Raw genomic sequence first — 24363 nt, forward strand, 5'->3', positions numbered from 1 at the left:
CCCTAGTTGCTGTTCTTCACTATGGGGAGGCAGGCTGGGTCAGCAGGAAGAAATAGACTGTCAGGACGAACCCTGGGGTCACCTGAACTCAGAAAAGATAAAGTACAGAAAGGACAATTTTCATTTATTACACACAATTTATACAATCTCAAAGTTATATACATGATTATTTAAATATACTAATATGCTCTCCGTACAAATCTTAGTTCATGTGTGTGTGTATTTTCTTGTATCGGGGTGGCTCCCAGGCATAAGCCCATCTTCACCTTGATAACCTGTATTGTTGTAGAGACTACATAGCCAGCCTGAGGATTATTTAGAATAAAAGTGTGATTTGGACCCTGGTTTACTATCACTGTATGTGCATATAGCACAAATAACACACCAACAGGAAGTAGTGCAATACCAGTGGGTGCCTGCAATCCCATTCTCAGGTCGCCGAAACCTGAGAGCAAAAAAAAAAGTGGCAAATAAACTGAGAGGACAGACATGACAACAATTCAAGTCTAGCCTGCCAAAATCCAGTTGACAGAAGATTAAGATCCAAGGAAACAAAGGTGGTTCAAGATCAAAATTCAGTGATCGCAATCAATATCAAAGTACATCCAAAATATGCATTGAACCCAGCACAATGAGCTGGGTTCAATGCATAGCAGATTGCACTATAGTTTCTTTTGAAGCCTGCAACTGAAAACTCCTGGGACTTGGTGAACTTATCAACATCCTCAAGAAGGACAGACACATTATCTTCATTTAAATTTAGAATGCCAGTCAACATCCAAACCAAGCCCAGCACAATGAGCTAGGTTCAATGCATAGCAGATTGCACTACAATTCATCTTTTGAAGACTGCAATTGAAAACTCCTGGAACATGTTGAACTTATCAGTGTCCTCAAGGAGGGACACATTATCGTCATCTAAATTTGTAATGCCAGTCAAGAGAAGTCTACATTTGTCTGTGTACTCCACACAAGAGAACATTACATGTGTTCATATTTCGTGAGCCCCCACAGGAGCAGAAGAGGGTCTGGCTCCAATCCTCTCTCAAATAATTTAGCTCAAAGAGATCCATGACTTGTTAACAAAAAGGACACTGGCATTAAAGGAGAAAACCAAGACCGCTGCAACACAAATTTCACTGATCTAATATATCTTTCGGTAACATCACCATGTTCACTAGCATCCCATCTATGCTGCCAAATTCCTATTAAGTGGTTCCAAACACGTGACTTCTCTTCTTTGATATTATTATCAAGATCCGTGGTAATATCTAACATATTCACAGCGATGCCCTTTCTTAGTTTATACAGCAAGCCTCAGTAAGCAATATATAAGTCCAGTGGTAGAAAACCTGCAAGGACCTGTAAGGCATTATTCAATACTGTTCTAGGTACAGAAGTTATTGTACAGAAAATCTTTTTACTCAATCCCCACTTTTCTGGAAATCCGAGCAATTGAAGCTGTAAAATTTCTTACCTTCTCATTCATTTCATCAATTATCAGTCCCAAGTATTTCATTTGGGAAACTCAGGGAACCTGGACCCCATTCAAAAGGACACGAGGTGGCCTATGATAATCAAAATGCTTTCTAAACACCATGAAACAAGTTTTGCTTGGTGAAATTTTTAATTTGTTTATATTTGTCCACAACAACAAGTCCTCCAATATAAGCCGCATTTTATTTTCCAAATCAACCCTGGAACATCCAGGCATTCCAATAACCAAATCATCTGCATAAGCTATTTTAACATATCCCTCATGATTCCTAATCAACCATTGATCCAACACTACGTTCCACAGCAGAGGACCCAAAACTGATCCCTGCAGGCATCCTATAGAAACAGTTTTACTGTACGATAAATGTTTAGCACAAACCTTAACCATCCTATCCTGGAAATATGATGTCATAACTTCAAACATAGAATAGTCATATTGGACAGACACTAATGCATTAATAGCACTCTCCCACAAGAGAATCAAAGGTTCCTTCAAAGTCGATAAAGACCGTGAGAACATGATCTTGTAGACTCAATAACATAATTAAGTAATGATGTTATTCATCCTCAGTCGAATGACCCTTTTTAAATCTATGTTGGCACTCCAAACAAAGGTGATTACTTTCCAACAAATTAGAAATTCTGGGTGCAAGCATCCTTTCATACACCTTCCCCAAAAACAGAAAGGACATTTTTTTTTTCCATTTATTAATACACACAGCTTACATACATTCATATATACATTTCCATTCACATCGTCCAGGGTGTGTGTGTGTGTGATCATGGTGGCTCCAAGGCAATAGCCCATCTCCACCTTTGTTCTCTGTAGATGGTGTAGAAACAAAAAGGAAGTAAGCAAACCCTTAGCCATAATTATGAGAGCTTCCTTGGACTTGGGGGAGGTCTCCATATTTCAGTAACAGTGTTTTCCTGTGTAAAGTTAGTGGGGACTCGTGAGCCTCCACTAACTTTACGCAGGAAAACACATGTAGAGACTGTGCTGGCGATGTTCTGAATGCACCTATGCACCAATTGCAATTCTCAAAGCACTGTGTTGAATGGGATCAAGCCAGCGTAATGCACTCTTTCTGGCAGAATCAGATGGGAGCACCATAATCAAGATGGGATCTGATTAATGCTCTGTATAACCGACGAAGGGAGATACGATCTGCACCCCACATTTGGGCAGATAAAGCTCTGAGTATGTTTAACTTTTTTAGACAAGAAGTCCGTACATTTTTAATATAATCTAGGAAATTTAACTTATTGTCAAGGGTTAATCCTAGAAATCGGATATTGCTGGTGACCGGGACAGAGACGTTAGAAATTTGAAGTTGAGGATCTGGATGAAGTTTGCATTGTCTACAAAAATGAATAGCAACTGTTTTCTGCTGCGAGAGGCGATAGCCATTGAGGCTCGCCCATTATTGAATTTTATTAAGTGATATCTGAAGCTGTCTTTCAATAGATCTCATGTTTTGAGAATGACAGGAGATGGAATGGTCATCTGCGTAAAGGTAAGTCTCAACTGTATTTGGAAACTGCTTAGTGATAGAATCTATTCTCAGAGCAAAAAGAATGGCACTCAGTACTGATCCCTGTGGAACACCTTCTTTCTGGATGAAAGTTGCAGAAAGGGCATGTTGGTATCGAACTTGAAATGATCTAGTATGTAGAAAGTTCTGAACAAATATAGGAAGGTTGCCTCGTAGTCCGAGAAGGTAAAGATCACTAAGTATACCATACCACCAGGTGGTATCAAAAGCCTTCTCTATGTCTATTGAAACCATTACTAGATGTTTGACAAAAGCATTACAGATGGCAAATTCAGCCTTGACCATAAGATCAAAGCATGACCTGTTTTGACAAAAGCCATATTGACTATGGCTCATTAGCTGTTCCGACTCAATGATCCAGACGAGTCTTCTGTGAATAATTTTCTCAAGAATTTTGCTGAGGCAGCTTGAGAGAGAGAGAGAGATATGGGTCTATAGTTATAGGGGTTGGATGGATCTTTTTCAGGCTTCAGGAATGCCAAAATTGTAGAGTGATGCCAAGAAGTTGGAAAAACATTTTCTAAAAATATGCGATTGTAAAAAGACTAGGAGGAGGTGCAAAGCTTTGTCATCAAGATGTTGTTGCATGACATAATAAATCCCATCTGGCCCGGCAGCACCATTGCGGGCAGTTTTAATGACATGTAACAGTTCAGAATATTGCAGAGGTTTGTTATATGGGAGATAGCAGGCAGTTTGAAAATTAATAGCATGCTTTTCTTTAGTGTTTTTAATTCGTTGAAATGAGGTAGTATAGGCTGATGTTGATGAGATTTCTGCAAAAGTATTGCCTAAAGCATTAGATATATCTACAGGATTAGAGAGATCTTTCCCATTCCAGGAGAGGATTGGAGAAGGTATGGTAGGAAACTTACCAGACAGCTGTCTAATTTTTTTCCATATTATTTTGGGATCAGTATTTCTGTGAAATACTGGATGCAAAACGGGTCCAGGCTTCTTTCTTTGCTTGCTTTTGTATGAAGCGTGCTTTTGCCCTTAATTTCTTATAATTAATGAGATTGACTGTGCTCTGACATTGCCGAAACAAATTCCAGGCTTTATTTTTTGCTCTTTGATGTGGTGCATTTGTCATTCCACCAGTAATTATAATGCTTTCGGCCTGGCAGATTTGATAGTGGTATTGTGTCTTTAGCCACATTTAGAAGATGCGATGTGATGTAATCTGTCACATTATCAATATGCTCGAGGCAGATTTTTTCCTCATCAAGGTCGATTGATGACTGAAATTTTGCCCAGTCTGCTCAGACAAATTTCCACTTTCTGCAGGGTTCAGTTGAAGGAGTCTTTGCTTTCAGAAAGTTGCATACTATTGGGACGTGGTCACTGCCCATGGGATCGTTTATTACATACCACTCTATGGTTGGGACTAGTACTGAACAAATTGAGAGATCTATTGCTGAGGTGTGTCCTGCTGGGAGCTGTACATGTGTCGGTGCACCAGTATTGAGTACAGTGAGATTTAGTGCCTCTAAAAAGCTTTCAATTAAGCTACCCTGTCTATCTAATTTAGGAGAGCCCCATAAGGGGTGGTGCCCGTTAAAGTCCCCCAATATACAGAGAGGTGGAGGTATCTGTATAAAGAGATCTTCAAGATCTTTTAAAGAGTAAGTGCAGTTTGGCAGTAGGTAGATTGAGACAATTGTTATTGCACTATGGAGAACTGTACGAACAGCAACAGCTTCTATTTCAGTTTGGAGTGGGATATGTTTAGTTGGGATCTTCGAGTTTACTAGGATTGCTACTCCACCATGGGCAGCATTAGCTGTATTTCAATCTATTCAATAAAGGCAATAGTTCTTTATTGAAGGAGAAATTTGTGAGGTTAGGTAAGTTTCCTGTAGACAGAAGGCAACTGGAGAATATCGGTTAATTAGGTATTGAATATTGTCAGTGTTGCAACGAAAACCTCTGCAATTCCATTGTAAGATACTGTGGTTCATTTATGTTTAGTTGAGGATAATTCATCTGACTGTTTTTTGTTTGAGGAGCATTTTTTCCGGTCTTTTCTTGGGAAGCTGGGGCATGCAGTATCCATAGTGTCATTTGCATGAAGTTCTAGTATGGGTTCTTCATGATCTGAGTGTACATCTACTTCCATACTATTGGTGGATGATTCAGGTTTTTTGTTGTCTTTGGTAGTTTTTAATTTTTCTTTGTCATGCGGGACTGTCTGAGTATCAGTTGGGATGCTGATTGGGATGTTGGTCGATTCACTGGTTTTAGTTTGATGTGTGTCTTTTCCAGAGTTTGATAATGTATTTTTAACCAGATTAGCCAGAGATGTGCTGGGAGGTATTGATACATCTGTTTGTACTGCTGTTGAATTAAAGCTTCGAGTGTGAGATGCATATGAACGACTGGGAATGGTCAACATAATCTGTCTGCGTACCTCAGGGTATGTGACTTTGTGCTCAATTTTATATTTTTGAATTTTCTTCCCTGTTTTCCAAATTTCACAAGATTTTGAAAAGGCTGGGTGACTTTCTTTGCAGTTGGGGCAAATGGGACTTGATGCTGAACAGTCTGCTTGTGTATGTTCCTTGGAACCACAAATAGGACAAATAGCTTCTCCTCTGCATTCTTGTTGGGAATATCCATATTTTTGGCATTTAAAACAATGAATGGGATTAGGGATATAAGCCCGAATTCGGCAGTTTAAATAGCCAGCTTTTACTGAGGATGGCAAATCCGGGGTACTGAAAGTTAAAATGATTGATCTAGTTGGGACGAGATTTCCATCTTTTTTAGTCATTATGTGTTTGGCACTGATTACTTTTTGATTACTCAGTTCTTGAACTAATTCCTCTTCAGATGTTGTAAGTAGATCCCATTCGGTTATAACGCCTTTCGAGGTTAATTTAAGGTGTTGTGCGGAGTAATAGATACTGGCAGGCCACCGAATGTCGTTTTGGGCAGCCACTCGGAATGTTTGGAGTTGGCTGTTTCAATAAGTAGGTCTCCGGATTGCAGTCATTTAACCATTTTTGGTGTTCCAGCCATGGATTCCAAAAATCTTTGGATGACGAATGGTGATAATTTGCCGACAGGCTGGTTGGAGAGAGAGTGTATCACCAGAAAGTTTGGCGTCTCATTGCACTGCACTTCTCTTCGGATCCTTTTTGGTTTGCTTAAGTCATCATCACTGGGTTTATCTGGCCTTGAGTTTGAAGGCTCTAGAGCTGGATAGTCGTTTTTTATCCATTGCTACTCCTTTTAGCCCTGGAGGATAACTTTTCCCCAGGTTGCCCCGCCATGGGGAGGCAGGAGCAGTGCCAGTTGATTAGTAGAACTAGAAATATAGGAAAAAGAAAGGTGTGTTTTCTTTCTGTGTTCTAACTTGTGGCTTTCAGGTATACCTGAACTAGTTTTAAAGAAAGACGGTTGATAGAAATGTAGGAACTTAAAAGGAAATAACTTCAATCACTTTACAAGAGCGCTCTACATATCACAAGAATATCACTTTGCCTCGAAATACACTTGGCACCCGGGGCCCACATGTACTGGGGAAGTTATTATGTAACACAGAGATTTCTCCTTGAACTCTGACACTTTGTGTAGCTAGTTACTGCTGTTGCTTCATACAGTTTGTATGGATGTCGGTGTCATTACTCCGTGAAAGAAAGTACTATATCTGTACTCCTACCAGTTTGACTGCTTAACAGTAGAGAATTAATTCTTTTATATTTCTTGATTTTAATATTTTCTTTATTTGATTTTAATGGTCTGTGTGGATTTCCAGAAACATCATGACAGTTTCATTTTTATTGATGGCTTTCTTGAAGAAATAGTGGATAGTCAAATTAAAGTATTTTATATTGCTTGATTTTAATATTTCGTTCTGTACACATACCTTTTTTATATACACATTTCTGCTCTACATCAAAAAACAATGAAAAACTGCATTCTTGGTCCTTTGCGTGGGTGCTGGCAGCATTGTGCAAGGTGGTGCAAGTGCGCCACCTCTGGATTTCAAAGTAATTCACAATTTTTAATATTTTCATTAATTTAAACATTAAAAAAATACAAATTCTACAAAAAAAATTAATTCAAATAATTTATCAAAACAGGAACAAAATTAAAATAACTCTTTCAAAATAGAATTAGACTCAGTTAATTTCTGTAATTATCTTTAAATAAAAATTACAATCTTCTCTGATTCTCTACGAATTTTGATATAGTTATGTTATAAAATCTTCATTGCCAATGATGAAATTTTACACCTTTTTCTTTCTCACTCTACCTGAATCTACAAGTTCCAGTCAATATCTGGAAAGTTAAAATTCCCCATTATAACACATTCTGATTTAGTAGCCCACTCCATCTGTACTCATCAGTCATTAGGCCGGTAATACACACACACACACACCTTTGTTTTCCAGTGCTTATGTCATACAAATCTGACTCAGCTTTGCACTGCCTTAGATTTTTGGTGCTTAACTAAGAGTATAACTCCTCTCCATCTCCTGTCCTGTGTGTCCTTTCTCTTCCTATAGTCAGAGTAGTTGAGTACAGTGCGTACCTCACTTATTCTTTATTAAGTGAAAGAGAAATTGCTCAGTATCCAATAAATAACACAAATTTCAGCCCAGATCTTATGTGAAGTTGTGTCAATTACTTTGTAATTTTGATTTAGTGTTTTAGAATATCCCATACATGCAACATTTAAAACATGAGTTCTTCATTAATACTTTCAGTGAGCATTATGCCCTATTTACTTTTACTTTAATTATATTATTGTTTGGCATCTGTTTCGGTGGTACTGACATACATCAGAAAATATAGATCATACCACAAAGGAGAAAAAACGTAATATTTTTTGCAATGTATTATGGGAGAAAAGCTACTGAAAAATTTGGTTGCCTTCAGTTTGGATTATGCTGTTGCTTGAGGTTCTTAATTTTTTTTCCCCCTCTCTCTAGGTCTGAAACTTCTTTAGTTTTTTAATTTTTTACCCTAAAGGTAAATTTAAAGATAAATTTAAAATTTTTGGTAATTTCTTATAATTTAAAATTTTTGGTAATTTCTTATAATTTAAAATTATAAGGAGTGACTGAAAAGTTTCAAGCTTAATACAAAAAAGGGACTGGTCTTTAATCCCTAATGTTTTGTGCATAACATTTCAATCCTTTGTATTTTCTTATTATTCACTTTCTTGATACATTTAAGCATGTTGCACCATCATTAGTCTGTTTCTGATTGCTTCTGTCACATCCTTTCACATATTTAACTCATAAGTATTAGTATTAGTATTAGTAACGGCCGTATGGTGCAAGAAAGCCTATGGCTTATGCTACACCAGCCAAAAAAAAAAAAAAAATCCGAACAAAACAATGATAAAAACAAAAATTAAATAAATAAATAATAATAATTAATAAATAAATAAAAATAATAAAATGAAATTAAAAATTAAATAAAAAGGAAATTAATCCTATCATCCTATGCGCTTCCCTTACCCGAAAGTACTATCCAGATGACCTTTGAATTTCCCCAAACTGTCGGCCTCCACCACCCATGAAGGCAACTTATTCCAGTAATTTATAACTCGCTGGCTAAAATAGAACTTCCTGCAGTCCAATCTAAACATTTCCCCGCGTAACTTGAATTTATGTCCCCTAGTTCTAGCATCATTTATAATCTTGAAAATTTTGTCCTCATTCATTTTACTGATGCCTCTCAGAGCCTTAAACACCTCAATCAAATCTCCTCTAAGGTGTCTAGTTTCCAAACTCTGCAACCCACATATTCGAAGTCTTTCTTCATAAGGACGCCCTTTTGCCGATCTCACCAGGCGAGTTACCCTTCTTTGCACCCTTTCAAGAAGCTCGATGTCTTTCTTTAGGTGCGGTCTCCATACTTGAACACAGTATTCCAAGTGTGGTCTAACATAGGCCTTATATAATGGGATTATCACGTCCCTATCTCTACTTGCAAAAGTTCGATAGATCATCGATAGGACACCATGGGCCTTCCTTGCAACCTGTTTACAATGCTCAGAGAATTTCATGTCTGACCGTATCGTAACACCCAAGTCCCTTTCCTCCAGTACTGGGTTTAGTTGAACTCCACCAAGTGAATAAGTTATTTTGGGATTACTGTTTCCCAGGTGTAATACCTTACACTTTGTTGGATTAAAGCACAGCTGCCATTTTTCTGACCATTCTTGAAGTCTATCTAGGTCTCTCTGAAGAAGCTCAGCTTGACAGTGATCATTAACTACTCTACCAATTTTAACATCATCTGCAAATTTAGACATCATGCCCTCTATCCCTTCATCAATGTCGTTTATGAAAATTAAAAACAACAATGGTCCTAATACTGATCCTTGGGGAACCCCACTTCTTACATCAACCCAATCTGAGGAATAGCCATTTATCACAACCCTCTGCCTCCTGCCCTGAAGCCATCCTTCTATCCATCTAAGGATTTTCCCAGTGATTCCAACCTGTTCCAGCTTATAAAGCAACCGCTCATGTGGGACTGAGTCAAAAGCTTTGCTGAAATCTAAATAAACTGTCGAAATTATTTCCTAAATCCAGCTCGTGAGTGACCCTTTCGAAATAGCGAACCAGATTTGTTAAACATGATTTTCCCTTTACAAAACCATGCTGAGTATCCTTGAGAATTTCAATTCTATCCAAATGATCCTGAATTCCACCCTTGATCAATGCCTCCATGATTTTCCCTACTACTGAAGTCAGACTGACAGGTCGATAACTTCCCACTTCACTAATCATATGATCTTTAATACCACAGTTTGCTCTTGGACTGTGGCAGTCTTTCATTTAAACCCTTGATCAGAATGGAAGTGTAACTTGTTTCATATCACTATCCAACTGCATGTCTAATTATCTCACTAACTGTTTCCTAAAACCCTAATTCCTTTAATGACATTGGCAAGCCCTCTTGTACATGCTTTGTTCAAATGTATCATTTCCTTGCAAAATAAATTCTTTGTACCAACTAGGGTGGACCACACTGATATAAATCACTGCCCAAAAGCTTTGCAAAGTTCTCAAATTAATTGATAAAGCCTGCATCATAAAATTTTTTTTTATCATGCCTGGGCAGGACTGCAGGCACAATTACATTTTACCTTTGGCATTATGCTTCAAAAAGGATGAGGGTTATATGATGAAATTCAAAGCAGAGCTAGCATTAGTAGAGGCATATGATGCAAGAGAGCAAGCATATGCAGCATCAGCCAAAAGAAAAAAAAAACCGCTCCCACTTCACCCCTCCATTCGTTCCAAATACCTGTCCAACTCAGCCTTAAATTTATTTAGGCTATCAACTTCCACAACAAGGGATGGAAGTCTGTGTACTGCTCCACAACATCCTGTAAGGCTTCTGTCATATCATCCACTTCAGACAGAACTATCTTTTTCTCTGTTTCTTGTTTTGAACTGTTCAACTTTCACAACAATTGTCCACCAGTCTTGTTATCGCCAGTGTTATGGGGGGACTGCAATGTCTGGATGTTTCCTGTTAAACTCTATAGCTACCTGTGCATATGAATGAGTTCAAAAATACTGTTCATTATCAATACATGCTACATCTGGGAAAATGACATTTTGCTCCTGCTGTAAACAAAGCCAAAGCATTAATGGCAAAAAATGGAAAAATTGAAAACCATTAATGCCATTTATTGGCAAAAAGACAAATTACACCAGCTTGTGTGACTTCTCTGCACCTCTTCCAAAAGATGTGGATCTTTGATCCCCCTTTGTGAATAGGAGACACATTTTTACACCTCCAATCTATAGAAACCTCCTCTAATCTAAGGATGCTCACGTAATTATGGCCAAGGGTTTGCTTACCTCTTTTTCTGCTGCTTTTAATATAACTGCTATTTCATAAATTTATGATTATATTGGGGCACCTATATATTTTATACCATGAAAATATTTTTCAATAGATCTAGTATTATGAGAATGCTTAGAAAGACTTTAATCCAGTCCTCCTCACAAGGAAAAATCAGCTATGTCTGTTCCTAACTGTGTTATGATGAAGCATTCAAAGTGGGCCTTGTAGCAATAATAAGCATTTTCATTATCATGAACTTGATCCAGCTTAGGTCTTTTGAGACCTGTTCCGTTGTAGCTCTTGATCTTGATATCATCGTCTTGGTCGACTCACATCTCTCTTGCCTGTAGGTTTGTAGTTAATGGCTAATTTTTGGATACAGTTTGGGTTCATTCTTTCTATGTGGCTGATCTATTTTTTCTGATACCATTTTATGTCATTTACTATGTTATCTACTTTTAATTTCTCATGAATAACTAAATTTCTTTGATCTAGTCTTCTAAATAGTCTCCTAATAATGGTCTTAAAAATCTCATTTGTGCTGCTTCTAGTTTTTGTGCATCTTTCTTATTACCAAAGTCTCACAGCTGTAGAAGAGGGCTGATTTTGAAGTGATGTGCAGTCATAATTTTGTTTCAGTTGTCATATGTTTTCCCGAAGTGGCATTTAATCGTTCCATTCATTTTATTATATTTTTGTGTGGATGTATTTCCCTTCATTTGATATTAAATTTCCCAAATAAGTGAAATCAGATATTTGTTCTATTATTTTGTCATCAATAACAATTTTGACTCTTTGTATGTTTTTTCCACATAATCCCGTTGATTTTGTTTTTGAGGTGGAGATTTTCATCTCGTACTTTTTTGCCTATTTTATTCAGTTCATTAACTGCTATCTGTAGTTCATCTTCCAATTTTGCAATTATAACTTGATCATCAGCATACAATATAGTTTGGATTTTATTCTTGTTCAACTGTATTCTGTTGTTAATTGTTTGTTTCCATTCTTTAATAATTTTATCGATGTAGATATTAAATAAATTTGGTGATGGTCCACATCCTTGTTTGACTCCTTTATTGGTGTTAATTTGATCTGATAGTTGGCCATTAGAATCTTTTATGCAGCCTTTTGAGTTTTTACATATATTTTTTGTAGTAGTGCTTTCTTCGTGTAAAATCTGCCTAAGTTTTTCCCGGTTTTCATTGTCATATGCTTTTCATAATCAGTAAACAGCGGAAATGTTGGTAGGTTAAATTCTCTTCTTTTCTCCAAAATTTGTTGTAATGAGAAAATGAAATCTATTGTGATTCTTCCTTTTATGTTCTTCCTTTTATGTTCTTCTTCTAAGAATTGTTCACTATATTTATTAAGTTTATTCTTTAGTATATTAGAGTACAGCTTTGAAGCAGTTGATAGCAGTGTTATCCCTCTGATCGTTAGGGTTATTTCTGGAGCTTTTTTGTGTAAATCGATTACTATTCCTGTTTCCCAATCTTTGGGTATCTGTTGCTTATGCCATATGATGTTAAATAATTTTAGTAGTGTGTGTGTGTTTTTTTTTTTTTTTAAGGTGCCGTCATATTTAAATAGTTCTACATTCAAATTGTCTATGCCTGGGCTTTTTCGATTTTTGTAATATTAACTCTAGTTCTTCCATTGTTATATTTTATTCATCTTCCCATCCCATGCTAGGGCTATACCATAGTTTGGAATAGTGTTGCATTTTCATTATTAAAGTAAGAATTAAACTTACAAAATATTATAGAATTAGGTAGATAACAAAAATTAATATATTACTGAAAGTAAAGAATTAAATTTACAAGATAAACGGAAAAAAATTACAAAAGAGGTAAGACTTGAATTTATAAAATATTATAGAAAATACCTTTAAATCATAATAGAAATTAAGCAAATAACAAAAATATTATGATGCTATTTAAATCTTGAGCCGAACCTGATAAAAACCACAAAGGACAAACACATGGAGTTTATACACCATGACACACAAATATTTTAATTGATGTAATCTGTGTTGTTAGCACGTGTAACAGCAGCATTTTTCAACTAGTTGGCATGTCACTCAACAACACAAGTTGATTCTTCTGAAGCAACTTGAAATTGATAGCTATGTTTAAAAATATTGCAGTATAATGGAATACAAACTAGAAGACTGAAAGAAAAATTCCCTTAATATGGAGAGAATTCAGTAACATTTTCTTACTTTTTTAAGGTAAATAATGATATCTGCATTAAGAAATCAGTTGATGAATAAAACATTTTTCTATAATAAAATATGAGCAATAACTTTGAATACAAACAAGAAGTTCTAGGTAGAACTAGGGGAGCCTACCTTCAACTTGTTTCAATGTGATGAATAATGGAGCCTATTAAATATTGTTTCAAGATGGCGGTCTAAATAAAATAACTGCTTCAGGACACCCTTGAATCATCCCCTCTCCCTTCCTCTGTATTGTAAATTTAGTTTGCATTGAACATAAGTTCCAAAGAGATGTGAGCATAGCATTCACTTTGCCATCTTGTTTCAAGATCATAGGTTGAAATAAAATTACTCCACCAACTGATTCCCCCCTTCCATTTTCCCCCTGTCTTCTTAATATCTTCCTAGTCCAGTCCAACCCTGTCTCTAATTTTTTGGATTAGATTGTAAATAGAATTTATTTGGATGGGTATGCATGAAGACATGGTGATCCCATAAGCCTGCTTTCCTTTGGGAAACTAGGCAGGCAGTGAAATATTAGCAATGTATATTGTATAAATAAACCATAGGCATTTTCATTCAAGAAAAATCAAGAAACTCCTGCTATTTAGAGCTGTTTTCTTCTGGTCCATTGTCCAGTGCCATGCATGTTTTAACAGATATAGTACTCCTGTTTATATGCTTTCTCTTTGCTACATGCTTATAATTTTTTTATAGGTCACAAGAAGGAATAAACCTGAATATCACCCTCCTTCCTCTTGATTTTTTTGCCTTGCGAAAGAGATGATAGAATTGGTTATACTATGTAGTTTGTTTATTTCATAGAAATCATTCCTGGTGCAGGTGAAGTTTATTTAATATTTAACTCTAATCGATGAAGATAGATAGGCCACATTTTAAATCTCGGTGTCTAGCTATTCGTCATTGCTGAGGACATATGAATGCATGCTCTCCTCAGCACTTTAGAAATTCAACATTATGCATCTCCCTTTTTTGCTGGTACAATAAGTACTGTATTTTGTGTGTTCAAATGGCATCAGTATAATGACAATATTATTATGATAGTACTATATTTATCACATTTACATAGGAATACTCAAGATATGTTTAGTTTAATTTAACCTTCCATCACTTGTAACCTCAATTTAATGAAGATTGTGTGCCATCTGTGAGACACCTCTTCCTTTTTGATTTAATTATAAAAATATTAATTTTTAGCCTTTATACTGAATTGGAAATAGTGAGTATTAATTATGATTTGCTAAACTCAAAAAAATTAATAAAATTGAATTAAAATAAATGACAGAAAATAATAATAATAAGTTTTTATTATATTTTTTCAGAATTTTCTAGGTCACTCATCCTTTGGATTGAAACAGATGCTTGTGTGATGTCTAGCAGATACAATGCAAGCATCTGTATTTTTATCAGCTGTTTGCATTTAACTGGCAAAACCAAAGCTCTACAGCAAGATTAGACATGTCACTGGCATCTCACAGATGCCACATGGGAATGGGAATTGCCAAGAAGAAAACAGATGCTTTTTCTTGCCTGGTGCAAAAAAAAACACCACCTCATAATTCATAGTATACAAAAGAGGTTTCAATTTTATTTATAAATTTTAAAAAATGACAGCAGAAGGTTAATGAAATCTTTTTAAAATATTTCATTTTTCTTTTTAAACAAACAAAAAAAAAAAAAAAAGTTAAAGGTGCCAAAACAGCATGCATAGTAACATTAAGTATACAGGTACAGGTTTTCAACATGCTTATAAACATTAACTAAAAAACAAAAGTGGTACTTTTTTCTTTTTTTTTTTGTGTGTATGCTTTGGCGCCATTCCATTTGAAAAGCGCTTTTGAATATTGCATGTCTGGTTCCATGTTTTACAGAAATTAACTAAGAAAATGATGTTCTTAGTTGTCAGTGAATTTTCAATTAGACAATTATGTTAATCAGCTAGAGCTTGAAGTACTGTTAGTTTCTCATTAAACTGTTTAGCAGTACTCGCCTTAAGATCCATATTAAAAAAGTGAACTCGTAGGAGGTGCAAAGTGAAAAGAATTGAAATTAAACTATTTAAAAACACGCCCTAAGAAGAGAGAAGTGCACAACTTTTCCCTGGTTGTCGTCTATAAAAGAAGAATTGGAACTGCGTATTAAGAATCAAGCATGTTAAAAACCAAATTTGGTTTTTTAAGTGTACGAGTTCACTCTTTTAATATGGATTTTTAGGTGAGTACTGATGCCATAAGCTATTGCTAAATGAATTTGAATTAATAGTTTTCAATTAGAATATTATAATATAATGACTGATGTATTTGATTAAAGCAAACAAATTGTTTCCTACAGCAACATGTTCGAGGGGCAACCAGGGGGGGGGGATCTGATAATCAGCAGTGATGCAGTGAATCCTAATGCAGTGAAGACTCCTGCATTAGGAATTTGCAGATAAAGGAACCATTGGGTGACAGTGATCACAGTATACTGATGTGGGATTTACTTAAAGATGTTTTACTTAAAGGGATGGTTTTGTAAAGGTGACTACAGGGTTCTCAGACAGTTTTTAAATTCTATATGGTGGGCCCAACTGATGATATTCCCAACAGCAAATTCTACATGAGAAGCATTCAAAGAATTAATTGTAAAAGCTACTAGGCTTTTCATACCAACTAAGAAATACTGTTCAAAGTTTATATAGATGTCAGAAGAACTAATGAGACTTGTGGCAGAGAAGAAAAATGCATGGGATGCATTATAAATTATCAGGTGACACAGTAGCCTATGGTAGATATAAGCTAGTTTGTAATCAAGTTACAAAGGAGGTTAAGGCAAGCAGAGGGAGATTATGAGAAATCTTTGGCAAAGGATGCAAAGAAAACAGTACAGACTGCTTTACTTAGGTAAACTCTAGAAGGAAGGGGGATGAATGATATTGGTGGTTCAGCTATTGATAATTCTGCTCAGGTAGCTGACAAATTGAATGAGTATTTTGCATCTACATTCACACATGAGGAATTCTGTAAGGAAGGGGAAGACAGAAGTTAACTAAACTTTAACAGAGAGCAAAGTGGAGGAGAAATTGTTGAAGTTAAACATAAAAAAGGCACCTGGGGCAGATGGAACCTATCCAGTTATATTGAAGGAGGCAGCGAGGGAAGTAGGCAAACCATTTGCCATAATTATGAGAGCATCCTTAGATTCATGGAAGGTCCCCATCAACTGGAGATGCGCAAATGTGTCCCCAATTCACAAAGGGTGATGCAAATAATTATAGACCTGTTAGTTTAACATCTATTCCGGGGAAAATAATGGAGTCACTGGTTAAAGAAGTGATGCAGGATCATCTAGACAAGACTGCAGTAATAGTTCAGACACAGCATGGGTTTGTTAAGGGGAAGTCTTGTTGTCTGACCAATTTGATTGGATACTACAATGTGGTCACAAAGGAACTGGATGCAAAAAATAATTTTGATATCATTTACTTGGCTTTCAGGAAAGCTTTTGATACTGTTGCAAATGAAAGACTGCTATACAAATTGGAGCGGTATAGCATTAAGGGCAAGTTTCTGCAATGGATAAAGGGATGGTTGAGTGGGAGACGGCAGAGAATGGTAATAAATGGACAATGCTCTACATGGACTAATGTTATTAGTGGAGTCCCCCAGGGTTCGGTGCTGGGCCCATTGTTGTTTTGCATATTTATGAATGATATCGATGAAGTATATCAGGCTAAATGTTTTCAGATGATACAAAGGTTGGCAGGGTTGTTAATGATAGTAAAAACAGTATGCTACTGCAACAGGATCTAGAAAAATTAGGTAGATGGGCTGAGAAGTGGCAACTGAAGTTTAATATTGACAAATGCAAAGTACTTTATATGGGTAGCAGTACCCCACGAGAAATGTACCAACTGTGTGGTACTACACTCAGGGAGGTGGAGAATGAAGAAGACCTGGGTTTAATTTTGCAGTCGGATATGAAGTTCTATGAGCAGAGCAGACAGGCTGCTAGAGCAGGTCATGGAGTTTTGTCAATGAAAAAAAGGATTTTGCAAGCAGGGATAAGGAGGTGATTATACCCTTGGTATAATCACCTGGCAATGGTCAGGCCACACCTTGAGTACTGTGTACAGGTCTCGAGGCCTCATTTCAAGAAGGATGTAGAGTTCCTAGAATGAGTACAGAGAAAGGCAACAAGATTGGTTAGAGGAACAAAGTGGTTCTCTTACCAGGAGAGGGTTAAATTCTTAAGTTGCAGTATCTGGAGACTAGGGACTTGTCAGGTGATCTAACTGAGGTGTACGAGGCCTTGGATGGTTTGAGCAGGCTCAGTGCAGATGGGATATTTCCACTTGCTGAGGTTAAAAACCTGAGGGGGCATAGATTCAAATTGAGGAAAGACAGTTGTAGAATAGGTGTGCAGAAGTTTGCCCTTAGCCAATGGGTAGTTGATTGCTGGAACAGACTTCCATCTGTTGTTGTGGAAGTTGATAGCTAAATAAATTTAAGGATGAACTAGACAAACATTTGGAGTAACCAGGTAAATGGGAAGGGGGTTTTTTTTTTGGCTGATGCTGTATAAGCTTGCTTTCTTGCATCATATGCCTGAACTAATGCTAAATTTATCCCCTACAAATGAATTTTATTTGCTTCAGCTTATTCAGTTGCTATTTCTTTAATCCTACATGGTTTTGGTATGAGAACCCAATGGTCAAAGGTGACTGCTGTAGCTGCATAAATTATTTCCGTGTTGTTATATTATGGAACCCTTTTTATACTAAAAGAAATTGTGAATGGAATGTTCATAAAGAGCTGCTGATAAGTTAAAAGATATTCTCTTATCTATTCTACCTGTCTCCTATAATTTATTTTTTAAGTTTGGTATGTTACTAGTTTCATTTTTTTTTTTTTTTTGAAAATGACTGAGTTCCATGCTTTTACATTCAAATATGTTATTTGGTGTATTATATCATGATTAGAACAAAGGGGATGCATGTGGCAATTACCTGCCTAAAAATAATATTTTCTGTACCATGAATGGAAATATGCATGTGAAAAACTTGGTTAAGAGGACAGAATTTTAATGACACATCTAACCCTGCAGTGAGCTGGGAATGTAGAAAATTCAGTGGTATTGACAGAGCCTCACCTGAGATTAAAAGGGAAGGGGGAAAAAAAAAAAAAAAACTGAAATTATTTTAACTCATAGCCAGTTTCACACAGAATTGTTACTCCTCTAGATGTATGGATCTGAATGTACCCCCCACACACACATGCAACTCTAAAAATCAGCAAGAAGTAAATCAAAATTGTTCACTTGTTGATGCAACCTTTATTTTCAATCTATTATGAATACAACTGTGAAAAATCCATTTTTATATTAAAAATGTATATTTTTAATTTATTTTTTAAGAGCAAAACTCCCTTCTGTGCTTTCGACCTGTTAGCAAGTGAAATGTATTTAAAAAAAAAAAAAAAACTGCATTCTTCAACAATTGGTCACCCATCAATCAATAACATGGCAGATTCAGAGAATGTAACAGTTAACAGTTGAAGCTGTTGCAAACTAATTGGACATCAGGTGGATGCATTCATGTGCATATAATTAGGCTTAACTTGATCCTGAATTTTTTCCTTTTTGCATGATAGCTAACAAGGATTATTGGAAATTCCAACAGAGAAATCAAAGAAAACTTTTATTGACAGCTATCAGGAGTGTTAGTATGGATCAAATAAATGAAGAGCATGGCATTGTTGATATTGTACTGGACACTTGTCACAGTGCATGCCCTGCTCGATGCTAAGATGGTATTATTGCCATAGTATTGCTGTCATGGGGAAGATGGCTATCAATGCAGTGAATTACATCACTCACTGGAATTTTTGCACAGTCTTCTGCCTAAAATGAATTTAATTGTCTTGATCATTCAATCTTCATGATGATGCTACCTATCAACTTCTAAGCGAGCTGTCAGCATAATGGAGAAATAATGATATACACAGTAATGTATTCACTAGGTCATCCCTCCCCCCCCCCCTTTTTTTTTTATTTCATGTTACAGGCCTCTCCAGGAATATCAGTGTTGAGATGCACCCTTATTCTCAAAAAAGGTACAAAGCTATAACAGTATATACACGGTAGACATATATAAGCTTGTCTATGATTTTTGCCTTCTAGATGGACATGTAGCTAGGAAATCCTATATGAATTAACAGAAGAATAATAGTAATGATGTGACCAGAATTCTTCAAGCATTTCCTTTAGATAATCTACCTGCATTATTCCAAATTCGTTAACACTTATTTTCAAGTATAAATATGGCATACTTTATTAGAGTACAACAGTGGAGAAGTAAGATTCATTTGTTTTGACTGCTATATCTTAATTATAAAGTTGCATTGTGTTGGGAATACTATATAGTAAGAAAGATGACAGCTTTCAAAATTAAAATATGAAATAGACTGATCATCGGAGGGGGGAGAGAGAGAGAGAGAAAGAGAAAGAAACTCACTGAAGATGTGGGTGGTGTTAAGGTATACGAATAATGCTGCTGTGCACAAGGAGAGGCCTGGAGTTGTTGCCTTCCTGAAGGCTGTGGAGACTGCCTACCCCGGCCCTGGCTCCATGACCTGGCTCCCATTTTATAATGACTAACGATGCAGGTGATAAGACCCAAAGTTAATACTATGGATATCACAATTATGATTATCTGGACAGTGGACACTGTAAAGAGATTAAAAAATAAATAACATAACATTAATGATACTAATATTAACATTATGTGAGAAGTATGTCTTAAGTGGATACTGAACAATCTCTACAATATGGAAATCATTAAGCTTAAGATGTGGCAGATACTGCAAGAAAATGTCACTCAAGTCTACCAATGAATCTATACTCTGGATTTTTCTAGATACATGTCTCAAAAGTTGTAATATTTACAAAAGTTACACTTTAAAAAATAAGGTATGTATATGTCACTGGAGCAGAATCAGATTTTAAGCCATATTTGGAAACTCATTTCATTAATAAAAAACATTGTAAGCAATAAATTTAAGAGTAACAGTGGTCATAATCATGTTCAAAATTCACATCACTGTGCAATGTTTGGCATTCTATATGTTTATGAGAGTCCTCATTTTCATCAGTGAACTGGTTTACAAGGGGATCTAATGTTTTATTTTGTATTGGAATGACTCCAGATTGAATCTTCATGCTCAGAAAGGAATTATTCCGAAAATGAAAGAAACTAGTGATATATAATGCATGCTGTTCCTAACAATGACAGGTAACACTGCATTTCTTTGTGTAAGAAAGTATTGATAAATATCGTCTACATCTAGTATCCACCTTTAAAATTAACCTCCAAAGTAATTTACAGCTTTTCCTTTTTTTTGTTTTGTTAATCCTTCTGCCATTTGACTTGCATTGTGCTCTCCTTATGCTCTTGTATCTAATACATTTAAAACAATAAGTTGATTTAAGTGTTTTGCTGTGACATTTTCTTTCCATAAACAACTTGTAATGTTATTTAAGCATTTTATTTATTTTGTCGGCATATGCCTCTCCAATACAACATATTTAAAAATATATTATAAAATTGTGACTGATATGCAATCTCCACATTTTATAATATTTCCTATGAGAACAGTGTTCAATCAATGCTGTACTTTTGTCTTCCTCTACAGAAAATATTTAGGGATAAATCTGAAAAGTTACTGAAAATACAGTGAAAATTATTTTTCTGAAAACAGATACATATGTGACACTGTACATTGGAAGAGATAGAGTTATATAATTTATGTATTCTGTTGTTTCAACTTCTGATGGTGATGTCATTCAAAACCATCACACCAGCTACATTAATTCATCAAGTCCTACAATGGCTGACACCAAATGAAATCCTGTGTGTAGAAAGAAGGATTCACACTACAAGCCTCCAGGCATAAAGTTCCATCTCATTAAGCCTGGTGCCATCCTTATTGTTCATTTGGCTATTAGAGAAATAAATCAATCACTCTGCATTAAGGTAACTCTGTGTCATTGTTGGTAATGGATCCCATCTCTCAGTGTTGATACTTTCATCTATTTTGCCAACACTTTGCTGCTACTGTTTCACATCTCCCTGCAGGTTTCCATCATAGAAAAAGCTCTATATGATAATGTCATTTTAATGGCAATCTGTCTTCTGGTAACCTTGAAATGATGTGAGTTGGCAATAACTATTTTTACAGACTCCATACCAGAATGCATATGGCTTAATTTCGATCAGACATTTGGAATTTGCATCTAAAAATTAGGATATCACATCATTAACAACATAGAAATAGCAAGACCAATATCCACATTTACTATGTACATTGACTCATATATGCTATGGCTGTCACAGGTACTCATGCTCTCTCTGAGACACAGGAAACTATACATTGCTTGGGCACGTTGGTGCCAACACTGGATCAGCAACGTGTATGTGGAAATCTGTTGCCTATAGTCTAATGAATCTCATTTTCAACTCCATCATGCAATCTGCATTTGGAAAAAGCAACATGAGGTTATGGCACCTGGATGCACTGTTTGGTGTTCAGCAAGCTGAAGGTGATGGCAGTATGGTTTGAGGACTTTTTTTGTGGCATGCCCTGAGTCCTCTGATCATCATTAACAGCCCAGTGGGAATGACCACCTTTCGGTTGTCAACCAAATGCACCTGGATATACCGGTGTATGTAGGTTTACATCTGGATATGCTGTCATTATGACAGTGTATCCAGAAATTCTAGCATCTATTATTTTGTATTGGCCATTCCACAAGGCCCAGCAGGTTGCTATCTGGTTTCAGGAACATGATAATGATTTCTCCATCCTTCCATGGCTGCCAACTCACCTGAACTCAACCCAATCAAGCATGATTGGGTTGAATTCAGGTGAAGAAAAGGACATTTGATGCTACGATCATCCACCTGACAACATGTGGGTATTACTGGACACATCGTACGATGCACGGGTAGCACTATCACAGGATGCCAAGACATATACAGGTGTATTACAGGCCAGAGATAGCTCCACAAGGTACAGGTAGTTCCTGACTTTACGAGTTAATTCATTCCTAGCGCACGTTTGTAAAGCGGGAATTTATTTCCCATAGATGTAATATTAAAATCAGGGGTTACATTTTCAATAATGAAATTTACCATAGTAATGTTAAACAAAACACTAGTTTATGCTTAAACAATGATTTATTTGTCCAAAGAAATGAAAAGTCTTTAAAATCAAGCAAATTATAATGATAAAGAAATAATTTATGTCATACAAATGTTAAAGAATGCTAATTCTTCATCATCATCTAAATGCACACTCGTTGATGGTTCGTCACTCATTGTTGGCTCGGCACTCATTGGTGTGTTGGAAGCACAAGGAGTCATCTTCAGAAATGCTTCAAGAGTCATTTGTTTCCAAGACAGTTTTCTCTTTTCTATATAAATTTCACGATAGCATGCATAAGCATTTTTTTAAATCTGTAGCAACTTTTCTAGTGCACTTGAAATTTGAATCTTGTGACTTGAGAATCTTCATATAATTTTTTTTCTGTGTTGAAAAGTTTCATCAAGCCCCCTGAGAGTGAAGGAACAAACAGGAATTTCAGTTATTAAATCATCTTTTTCCTCAGCTTCTTCATATTTTGCCATTTCAAGGAGTTCTTCATTTCGAGCTTTCCATTGTGTGCTTGAAGCAGATCAGTGTCAGTTGTAGAAACCTCAAGTTGCAATTAGTTAGCAATATTAATGACCACTTCTGTTTCATTTTGTACAATCTCTGCTGTAGTAGTGTATTGTATACAATACAGTACATAGTAGTACTGTATTGCATAGCTATGTGCATGGTTTGAAATGCTGTATTTATGGATGTTTAGCATTTATTTCGATTTTGTTGATACTTGAAAAAAAATAACTCTTAAACATGGGAACTCAAAGCAAAATCTCACAAAGCAGGAACCGCCTGTATTAAGAAAGTCAACTCAGTATATATTTAATCTTTTTTTAATAAATCACAAATATTTTATAATGAAGAGAGACCTACTGTTTAAGTCAATGACCAATTTACAAAGCATAGTTCAAAACAGAGAACAATAAGAGCGAGGAAGGAATCAGTGCTCTCATGGTAGTGCAAGAGGTTTGACAATTCCAAAGACCAGTGAACTTACAAGAAAGTTCAGTAATCAACAACAGTTGATTACTGAACAGGTGTACATGAACTGAACATGCTTGAAATCCCCAAACTATTGCCATGCAAATTTTGTCAGAAGTACAAGAGCCTGAACCCAAAGTAAGTACAGAAAACAGTCTTCCACCAGAAATTATTTTCCAGTTTATACTCAACTAAATTCTTCAGAAAAACTTTTGATTTTGAATTATCAACAGGCAGTGAACATATCATTACTCTGGATTTTGTCCAGAATAATGATACTATGTTTACTCACCTAAATATAATAAATGTTTAGGTGGGTATCTGACTGACCTAGCCAGTCTCCATCCTGTATTTATACATATATTAATAAGCAGGACAAGTCCTTTTGCTATACTAGACATAACAAAAATCAAAGCTGCACAAGTTTTTAGCCTACTTTCCAAAAATGGAAAGCAGACTTATGACATCACCATGCCCATGTGCCCCACCCTCTAATAACCTTATAGTGTGATTAAAACTAAATGTGTAAGTCCTTGAGAACTTTGACTATTTTTTTATTTCGATCCATCTTGAAACAAGCTCTGTTATTCATCATGTTGAAAGGAGGTGTCATTATTTCAACTCAAGACTTGTGTTGTAAGAACATCAATCTCAAACATTCAACATCTTTTTAATTTAAATGTATTTGTACTGCTCTGTAATCACTCTAATGTTTGTGGTGGTACTACTATCATTTCAGAGGGCATATAAGGGCTTATTTAAATCTGCAATATGGGAGATTCTGAATGGGATTATGACCGTAATATTAAAATTAAGAATAAAAAACCTTTAGGGCACAAAAAAAAAAAAAAAAGGTTTTTGTTTTAGTTGTTGGCACATCTGCTTCTGTGGCCATAATGCACCTCCCAAGATTTTTGCAGTACTCTGATCCAAGCCCGAGGTGGGATTCGAACCCCCGACCTTTGGATTGCCAGGCAGGCACTTTACCCACCCGGCTAGCCCGGTCGACACAAAAAGGGGGGGGGGGGTATAAATACATTAATATTAGCAGTAACATTTTATTGTAATTACTACCTAGTTCAAA

General features: G+C 36.0%; 1 protein-coding gene across 4 annotated transcripts in view; it reads right to left on the minus strand.

Annotated features, from left to right (window-relative positions):
* LOC150078841 (low-density lipoprotein receptor class A domain-containing protein 4) overlaps window positions 1-24363 on the minus strand; it is a 382341-nt gene that overhangs the window by 15573 nt on the left and 342405 nt on the right. For all 4 annotated transcript variants that reach the window (XM_090382368.1, XM_090382367.1, XM_090382369.1 and 1 more), the window contains one exon: window positions 19610-19821. In XM_090382368.1, the coding sequence (XP_090238494.1) occupies window positions 19610-19821 (212 nt within the window). The remainder of the gene's footprint in view (window positions 1-19609; window positions 19822-24363) is intronic.

This window comes from Mastigoproctus giganteus, chromosome 10 (genome assembly GCF_048544385.1).
Source record: "Mastigoproctus giganteus isolate SK-2022 chromosome 10, ASM4854438v1, whole genome shotgun sequence".
Taxonomy (NCBI): Eukaryota; Metazoa; Arthropoda; class Arachnida; order Uropygi; family Thelyphonidae; genus Mastigoproctus; species Mastigoproctus giganteus.